General features: G+C 36.2%; 1 protein-coding gene across 1 annotated transcript; it reads right to left on the reverse strand.

Moving 5' to 3' along the window:
- Positions 1–4,826: 4,826 nt before the first annotated feature.
- Positions 4,827–5,906, reverse strand: LOC109153922. The gene is made up of 2 exons (XM_019301816.1): positions 5,480–5,906; positions 4,827–5,377 (listed from the first exon to the last, which is right to left on the reverse strand). The coding sequence occupies exons 1-2, from the start codon at positions 5,904–5,906 to the stop codon at positions 4,827–4,829; spliced, it is 978 nt and encodes a 325-aa protein (XP_019157361.1).
- Positions 5,907–10,079: the final 4,173 nt, after the last annotated feature.

Consider the following 10,079-nt stretch of genomic DNA (forward strand, 5'->3'; position numbering starts at 1 on the left):
GAATTAAATTTTAGTGAAAAAAATTTCAAGATATCAATAGTGAGAGTAATAACATACGGAGTATTTAGTATCAATAGTGAGAGTATATTTTTAAAATAAATATAAAATTAAAATTTCGTCACTAAATCTTAAACTTTTAGCGAGAGTAATTTTTAACTCTCACAAAAACTATACAAATAATACATTTAGTGAGGGGTTTTTCTACCCGTCACTAATTTTTTGTCACTAAAAGTTATTTTTCTTGTAGTGGTATATAAAGTGGGGACGGAAGAAAGTTTAGGGGTCAAAGTATGACAAGTCATAAAATCGAGAATCGTAAGGTGCAAAAGTAAGAAAAATAGATTGAGCATAAGAACATCCACACTTGTGCATATTGTGGGGAGATTTCAGCATTAATTCTTCCCTACATGAGATAATAACTAGTGTGGAGAGGGGATAATTGAAAAAGAATTGTCCTGCAAATGTGAGGATATTGTCAGGAAAAAAAAAAAAAAGAAAGAAGAAGAAGTAAGGCTGTGCGCGTTCGCGCACAGCCTTGGGCAAAAGCCGGGCGCGTGCACTGCACGCTCTGATTACTTTTTTTTTTTTTTTTTATTTTTTTTTTTGTTTTGTTTTGTTTTTGTTTTTGTTTTTTTTTTCTCTCCTCTCCCACATTCTCTTTCCTAATCACTCTTACATTATCCCCCATTCTCCCCGACCAATGTGAAAAAGGAAAAAAATAAAATAAAAAAAAAAATCCAAGAAGAGTGAAAGGAGGTCCTTCCTGTTGTGTTTCATATTTGGAGATGATATTCACTTTGAAAAACTTTCCGTGAATTCAAAAATAATTTACACTTTGTAGTTGGTTGTGAAGAAAAATCATGTAAATAAATGTTAACTATTCAATAAAATATATCATTCTTCAAATAAATAAATAAAAGTTTATTTATAGTAATACTTCTATTGCGAATCAATTCAAATACAAAAATAGACAATGATACAAAGTGAAAAAAAAAAATCACAACACTTCAAATAAAAAAGTTTATTTATATGAATTTATTTTTCACTGAATGATATTGATAATTGACATATTATGGAGGGACATACATTATTACTTTTCTTATATAAATGATAAAATTTATATAGTGGTATGTTTTATCCTCTAGCAAATTGATATTTTATTTTTAATTTTTTATTTGTCTTTATAATATATTGTACTTTAGACATTGAAAATGGAGCTCTAACTATTAAAGAGATCAAAGTCTAATTAAAGTAAGAAGCTTTTGTTGGGAGAGAATTATTTCCCCTTCTATACATACACATAATCATTATACAAGATATTTATTTTACTCACTATATTATAAATCTTTATTTCCAAAAAAGAAAAAATTATAAATCTTTGATCAAATTAAGAAGATAATATATCTATCTTGTTTTGATGGAGACGAATGACAAGACAGCGATGATCTGGAGCTCAATTTGGCCAAAAAAAAAACATCATCGGTACATTTGTCTATAAGGTGTACATAATAATTGTTGAACCACAGACGTGTATGATCATTGTATGGTTTCAAGAAAAGCTTAATATATAATAATAAATTTTTTTACAACAATATTAAAAAAAGACATTGTAAGATTGTATCTATCACTATAAATAATAAAAAGATAGTAACATATGCTTTTAAAACAACTATTTTTATTTACAAAAAGAATATGCTACCCACCTCCTTAGCCCGCCTTCCCTAAATGCAATCGTTATGCTGTGCATCCCTGTGCACCATGTATGGTGCACACGGATGCAAAAACGATGTCGTTTTGATTAAAAACGCACGTTTCACTTAAAAAAAAAAATTCAGTTTCGATTCCCCTCAATAGCATTATGTTGTTCATTGATTCTGGATTTTTAGTTCATTGATTCTGGATATTTAGACGGAAATCGAAACTGATTTTTTTTCCATTCATGCTGGATATTTAGTTCATTCATTATGGATTTTTAGTTCATTCATTTTGGATTTTTAGTGCATTCATTATGGATTTTAAGTTCATTGATTCTGGATTTTTAGTTTATTGATTCTGGATATATAGTTCAAATTGTGCACAACATAATGCTGTTGTCGGGAATCGAAACAGGTTTTTTTTTTTTTTTTTTTTTTTTTTTTTTTTTAAGTGAACGGGCGTTTTTAGTCAAAACGGCGTTGTTTTTACAACCGTGTGCACCATGCGCACAACATAATTTGCCCCCTAAATGTTTCGTCCTAATATTCACCTCCTAATGTAACCGTATTTGATTGATTTTTTAATATTTAATTATTAAGTAAATTCATTTTAAATTTGGGTAGAGTCAACCATGATATAAGAACTTTATTCTCACATTTGGAAGTAAAAATAAAAGAAAAAAAATAGTATTATTCTTGAAAAAAATATCAACCCTATTTGGTAAAATAGTTAGCAATTATTATTGTGTGGACCATGGTCCATACTAATTGTGTGGACCATATTTTGTATACTGTAAAATAATATACATTCAATACAAAAATCATGTACATTCAGTACAAAAATAATGTACATTGTATTGAAGGAATGTACATTATTTTTGTACTGAGTGTACATTATATTGTATAATGTACATTATTTTTGTACTGAGTGTACATTATATTGTATAATGTACATTCAGTACAAAAATAATGTACATTTAGTATAATAAAAATGTACTTTTTGTTATGGTCCACATAACATTGTGTGGACCATGGTCCACACAATAATTTGCCAATAATTAATTTTAGGTTTGTTTGATCACTATTAGCTGTTTGACTTGGTTAAACAATCAATATGAATGTTTGATTAATTAGTTTTTTGTAATAGCTTATTGTTCAAAAACATTAAAATTCAAAACGCTACAAAGCAGCTTTTTCGATAATCTTTTTAATAAAATCATTTTGTATGTAATCAATTATCAACTAATCGAATCCACTAACTCAATCAGCTAACAACTATTTAACACTCCCATATCTTTGTATATATCTATAATAATAGATACCACAATTTTTTAATATTATAGAATTTTTCATATACAATAGTTTGTGTGTATGACTCACTAGGGTATAGGTGTGTGTGTGTATGTCGTTATAGTTAGATATAATATACACAAAGTGAATGTGAATCATACATCTTGAAGACATGACCCTTATCTTTAATCCGTATATAATTATGAAAAAGGCTACAATAATACATTTGTTTACAATATTTCTTTGCCAAAAAGTAATAACAAGATATTTTTTAATGGTTTGGGTTGGGGACGGTTTCAGCAGGGTCCGAGAATTCGGATGGTTCTTAACGCCAACATAGCTCAGTAGGTTGAGATTAAGGCTCTGTTTGGCAAACCTAGCTGAAAAGCTATAAGCTAGGAGCTGATAGCTGAAAAGGAGCTGAAAGCTGAAAAGGAGCTGAAAGCTGAAAAGCTATAAGCTCGGAGCTGAAAATTGAAGAGCTGTTAAGCTAGCTGTTATGATTGAAAGTGTTTGGTAAAATTAGCTTTTGGATAAGCTGATAAATGTAAAAAGACTAAAAAGGACATCTTCATAAAATTTAAATTAGTTTGTTTATATATTAAAATTTAACAGTTCGTCTTCAAAAAAAATAAACATTTTTAAAATAAAACTATTAGCATGATCATGATCTAGCATCCCATAATGAAATAGCAATATTGTCATTGGTTGAAGCCATATTGCTAATTTAATAATAATAATAATAATAATAATAATAATAATAATAATAATAATAATAATAATAATAATAATAATAATAATAATAATAATAATAATAATAATAATAATAATAATAATAAGGGATTGACGTGAAAGTTGGGATAGGGGAAGAGAAATGATTTTAATTCATAAGGTTAAAATATGTCATTACTTTAAAATAATAAGGGTAAAGATGGAAAAAAAAGTTAAGAAGCTAGTAGCTTATTTTGAAAAGCTACCTGAAGTAGCTTTTCAAAATAAGCTCTTATTTTAAGCTAGGATCTTATTTTGGAACATTACCAAACAGAGCTTATAGCTTATTAGTAGCTTAAAATAAGCTATAAGCTCCTAGCTTAGCCTTGCCAAACAGAGCCTAACAAGAGTAGCATGAACTTGTCGGCGTAAACTGAGAAATTGGTGATAGTAAATTTAATAGGGAAGTGTGTGTGAGCATTTAGTTGAATGACCTCATTGGTATTCGTAGTGGTAGTAGAAGCCATCAGCTAGAAAGAGAAAAAAAAAATAAAGAAGTTCTTTCGTAGGAGATTTAGGCTCTTGATACAATGTAAAGTTTATGAACTTAATGATTTATTTATATAAACCTAAGCAGGTATAGCTATTCAACAGGAGCTAAACTAGAACAAATAGAGATGGAATATGTCAGCCACATATGTCCTTAATAGGTTGAATTTCATCAATTTATATTAATGAAGGAAAAGCTTACAGAATCCTATTCTGATAGAGTTTATAAAAACTAATAAGTTTTTGAATATCAATATACTTTTGAAGACTTTTAAAGAGTTTTAAAAATTTAGATCGAATAGCACCAAATTTTTAAAGTGTTTTTTTTTTTTTTTTTTTGAAGGTCAACCAATGCGGTTGTATTTATTGATAAGCTGAAATAGAGTTTGGTGGGACGTCGTCCCAATACATGGCCGTAGTAAAACCAAAAGCAGTATTAGCTAAAGTGTGCATTAGTAAATTCTGTGATCTAGGAATATAAATGACTGAGCAGAAAGTAAAAGTAGACATATAATTTCTGCAACTATCAATAGCGTAACCAATATATGATCGAGACGGGGCGTCCGGCGCATATAGATAATTCTATAAAGTTTGACAGTACGTATGAACCTGTACCGTCTGTTCACCACGTGCCCTTAGCCATGACAAGGCTTCTCTGTATGCAAACGCCTCGGCCATGAGCAGGGAGAAGCAATTCAGGAGGAGGGCGCTAAAGGCTGAAATATATTGGTTGTCGACATCGAGGAGAATTGCTCCAACCGTGGCCGAATTCACTCCATGGTGATACTCGACATCCACGTAGCATTTTTTCGGCCTTGTAGCTGCAACGTAGGACTGATGAGGTTGCAACGACGGTGGTGAGGGTGGCTGTTCGGCGGTGAGAGCTGTAGCGGCGTGGACAATGTGGACGGCCAGCAGTGGGTGTTCGACAGAAACAGCGGCGGCCTGAGCAGTGTGTTCGGCGGCCGTATGGGCGGTCGTTCGGTGATGGACAGCCCGCCATGCTTGCATGGTGGCGGTAGCAATTGCAAGAACTTTCTTTGGCCTTGGTAGACAGGCATCCCAAACAGCTCCGTTTCGTGCTCTCCAAATGTGGTATAAGATTGCAGCTGCGTAAATAATTCCATTAGTGTCTAGAACATTTAAGATTGTACTAAATCATTCATGGAAAATATTTGTCACAATATTTGGGAGTGGAATGTTGAATTGAGTCCATATGGATCTTGCATAATCACACAAAACTAATGAGTGCATAGTGTCTTCATTAGAGATCCCACACATGGCACACATCGGATTAACCTCTACCCTCTTTATAAGCAAATTGTTAGTAGTGGGAAGGATATCACTTAAAGCTCTCCAAAGAAAAGTTTTCCATTTAGGTGGGATTTTGATCTTCCATAAAGTGAGCCATTTATTAAAGGTCCCATTATTATTGATCTCATAGTCTCCAACAATGCATCTGTAGCCATCTTTAACAGAGTAACAACCATTGGGATCCCCATACCAATACCATATGTCTTCATAATCTCGGGAAATTGGTAGCTTCAAAATTCTAGGCACATCATCTGGTTGGAAAATATTAGTGAGCAAATGATAGTCCCATGTACCCGTGCTTTGGTCAATTAATCCCGCAACTCTAGCCCCAGTCAGTTGAGGTGGCATTTCAGTTTGGATCATAGGGTCGAGATCATCTTAGAGCCAAGGGTGATCCCAAATCAAGGTAGAATTTCCATTCCCAATGCGCCTTACACCATTACATATTAGCTCTTTAGATGCCATAATACTGCGCCAACAATAGTTGGGGTTATTTCCTAAGCATGCTTCAAAGAAAGATCCCTTTGGGTAGTATCTGGCTCTGTATACCCGAGACGCCAAAGAGTCAGTGTTAGTAAGTAGTCTCCATGCCTGCTTGCCCAACATTGACAAATTGAATGCTCTTAACTCCTTGAAACCCAGGCCACCATACTTTTTTGGGATGCATAATTTATCCCATGCCTTCCAGTGAATGCCATGGTCAGTTTCCGAACCCCACCAGTAATGATTCATTACTCGTTCAATAGCTGTGCAGACAGATATAGGCAGTAAAAGGACTCCCATCGAAAAAGTAGGCATAACCTGAGCCACACTTTTCAATAAAACCTCTTTAGCTGCATGTGATAACAATTTTTTGCTCCATGATCCAATAAGCAAATGCTGCCTTTTTATTCCTTCCAATAAACGAGGGTAATCCTAGATATTTCCCAAAGTTAGGAGTCTGCGTCACTTCTAGGATTTGTGCCACTTCTTCCCTGTCATCTTCACAAGTGTTTTTACTATAACATATACTGGATTTATGATAATTGACCACCTGTCCAGTCAAACTCTCATATGTAGTTAAACAATTCTTAATTTCAGTTGCTTCCTGTATATTTGCTTTGAAGAACAGCAGGCTATCATCAGCAAAGAATAAATGCGAGATAGGCGGAGCACCTCTAGCAACCCTACATCCATGTATCAAACCTCTATCTTGTGCCTGTTTCAATAACAGAGAGAGGCCTTCTGCACAAATAATAAACAAATAGGGGGATAAAGTGTCTCCCTGTCTTAGGCCATGGGTATGTGTTACCAGGCTGCTATGGGAACCATTAATCAAGAAGTTATAAGATACCATAGTTACACAAAGCATGATTAATTCCACCGATCTGACATCAAAACCCAGAGCCAGAAGCATCCCATGAAGAAAGGACCATTCCATACGGTCATAGGCCTTTGCCATATCTAACTTAAGAGCACTCCACCCAACAGTTCCACATTGTTTTCTATTCAAATAATGCCCCACTTCTGCTGCTATGAGGATATTATCAGTGATCAATCTATCAGGTATAAAAGCACTTTGTGATTCAGATATAATACTTTCCATCATAGGCTTCATTCTATGAGTAATCATTTTAGCCATGACTCTATAAATCACATTACTCAAAGCTATAGGTTTAAGATCAGACACCAACTCAGGGGTATTTTTCTTTGGGATTAGCACAACATCCGTATCATTTAAACCAGAAGGAAAAGAGCGGGTATTTAGACAATCTATTATAAATTTCGAAATATCATCCCCCACCACATCCCAAAAGTGCTGATAGAATCCCGGGTTCATTCCATCAGGGCCATGTGCTTTAACAGGAAACATGGCAAAAAGTGCCTCTTTTACCTCATACATTTCAAAGGGCCAGAGTAATGATTCATTATGAGCTTGGGTAACTCATGGAATCACATTATCAAATAAATCATTACCACTCACAGGATTACCAGAACGAAAAATATCATCAAAATATTTTAAGATAATATTTTTCATATCCTTCCCTTCCATCCACTCCCCATAATCATTCATGAGTTTAAGAATTATATTTTTCTTTCTACGGTGAGAGACATACCTGTGATAAAACTTTGTGTTTGCATCAGCATTTCTAAGCCAGTGTTGCTTGGCGCGCTGTCTCTAATAAGTATCCTTCTGGGCCTCCATATGGGTCAGTACCTCCTCCAGGCGCTGGAACTCAGCTAGGGAAGATGAATCAGTGTGTCCCCTTAGATGTAACTGATCCCTACGAAGTTGTATAATTTTCTCACCAAACTTATGATAACGATCACCACCCCAGCGAGCCAACCTATCACCATAATGCGTAATACATTCCTGCATTCCTTCAGTCCTCCCTTCCTCCCATGATTTTTCCACCACATTCCTACACCCCTCATCATATAACCAGGTCATCTCAAACCGAAATCTCTTTTGACCCACATTTCTCTGAACCAGATCATGAGTTCCTAGAAAAATTGTAGAGTGGTCAGATGTTCTTGTCAATAAATTAGTCACCCTTGCCCCAGGCACAATACAACACCAATCATTTGTTGCTAAAACTTTGTCCAGTCTTTCCTCAATCCAATTAAGGGTGCCTTTACTCTTCTCCCACGTAAATTGATATCCACACATAGGCAGTTGAGATAAACGGCACTGCTCAATAGTCTCCCCAAAACATCGAAGGAGATTATTTGGATGCGGATTTCCCCCTCGCTTCTCATATTGAAACAAGAGATCATTAAAATCACCCACCACAACCCATGGAAGTGTAGACCGTGGTGCTAATGATTTCAATAACTCCCAAGCTTCTGCACGCCAATTGCGCTCTGGATAACCATAATAACATGTCATTCGCCACTTCGGAAAGCCAGATATAGTCACATCCACATCAATATGATTCCTCAAAAAACTCATAAGCCTTGCTATATTATTTTTTCGCCACAACAAAGTTAAGCCACCACTTAAACCAACACAATCAACATAAAATAGTCCAACAAATCCAAGTTTGACACGAATACGTTCAGCATGTATTCGATCCACTTTAGTTTCCATGAGAAAAATAAACTAGGGCTTCTTACGCTACACAAGGTCTGTCACTTCGCGAACTGTCTGTGGATTGCCCAAGCCACGACAGTTCCAGTTGAGGGTACTCATGATGATGGGCGGGCCTGGGAGCCAGAACCCGCCATGGACAAGTTTTTGGAACCTCTGTCATTGCAACATCCTCACTAATAACACTTGCATGCATGCTATCGTTACCACCTTGCCTCCTTCTCTTCGCCGTAGCTACCACAAACGGTTCGGGCCCCCGCCGGCCAGAATCCGAAACCCCCGAGACATCGGCGGCCGGTCCTCCCGGCAGTACAGAAGCCACGGTCGCCGCCGCTTGTATTGGCTTTCCATCCTTATCTAACAACCACGACGCCCCCACCTTCCGTGGTCCCCTCCTTTGCCCGGCACGCAATTCATCGGAGTAGGGGTATTGGTCTACCGGAATAGCCGTTTCCCGTGCCTTCAAACAATACCTGTGCAGGTGTCCCAACATACCACAGAAAAAACAGAAATTATGAAGTCTCTCTTATTTAAAATTTACCCAACAGGTCGTTTTATCTCGTTTCAAAAGCTTCATACGTCGTTTCAGAGGCTTCATAACAAGAATTGAAACCCTAATACGATAGAATGTTTTCCATGGTGCATTAGCGAATCGGTCATCAACTTTAATGAATGTCCCAGAAAATTGCCAATATGTTCTAGTATCACATTAGTCGTATAACCAAGCGGAAGTTCATGGACCTGAATCCACATATCAACAATATCAAGTGGAACCGTAACAGGTATTACACCATCCCGAACTTGCTTGCAGATCAGAGTGTGGTTCTCAAACGACCATGGGCCGCCATCAAGAACGCGTTGCATGTCTGTCACATGGTGGAAAACAAACAAGAAAAGTCCAGATTGTATCTCAGTTACTTGGACACTCTTAACCGGTTGCCATACCGAGGCCATGACCTGGCTCATATATTCAACCTTGATAATCTTCGTCGTGAGGAATCTTCCCACCAATCGCCACGTTTCATTCGCTGCAACCACATTTTCATCGTCGGAGAGCTTAGTCGGCACGAAGACGTCGTCTTCCTCCTCTAGGGCTATGTCTGCCCACCGCCGTGTAATCCCTTCCACACCATCACTGGCTGCTGCTGTTGTCTCCATGCGTACGTTCGTAACTCGCAAAAAAAGGCCTCTCGCCGTAGAGATGAAAGCAGAAGGCCGGTCGAAACTGATGAAACCCTCGGAGAAGCGGAGGAGCGACTGGAACCCTAGCAGAGTTTTAGGGAGAGAATAAATTTTTAAAGTGTTTAAAAGTTTATAAAATTGTTGATTGAATATACCTCCTTAGTTTAGGGCATATTGTTTGGTTGGTAATGCAAAGGAAGGAGTAATGTTTTTCGGAAGTTGTAGAGTCCTTCGTTTTACTACTTGTTTTGTTGAGTATATAATATATT

This window comes from Ipomoea nil, unplaced genomic scaffold (genome assembly GCF_001879475.1).
Source record: "Ipomoea nil cultivar Tokyo-kokei standard unplaced genomic scaffold, Asagao_1.1 scaffold2565, whole genome shotgun sequence".
Classification (NCBI taxonomy): domain Eukaryota; kingdom Viridiplantae; phylum Streptophyta; class Magnoliopsida; order Solanales; family Convolvulaceae; genus Ipomoea; species Ipomoea nil.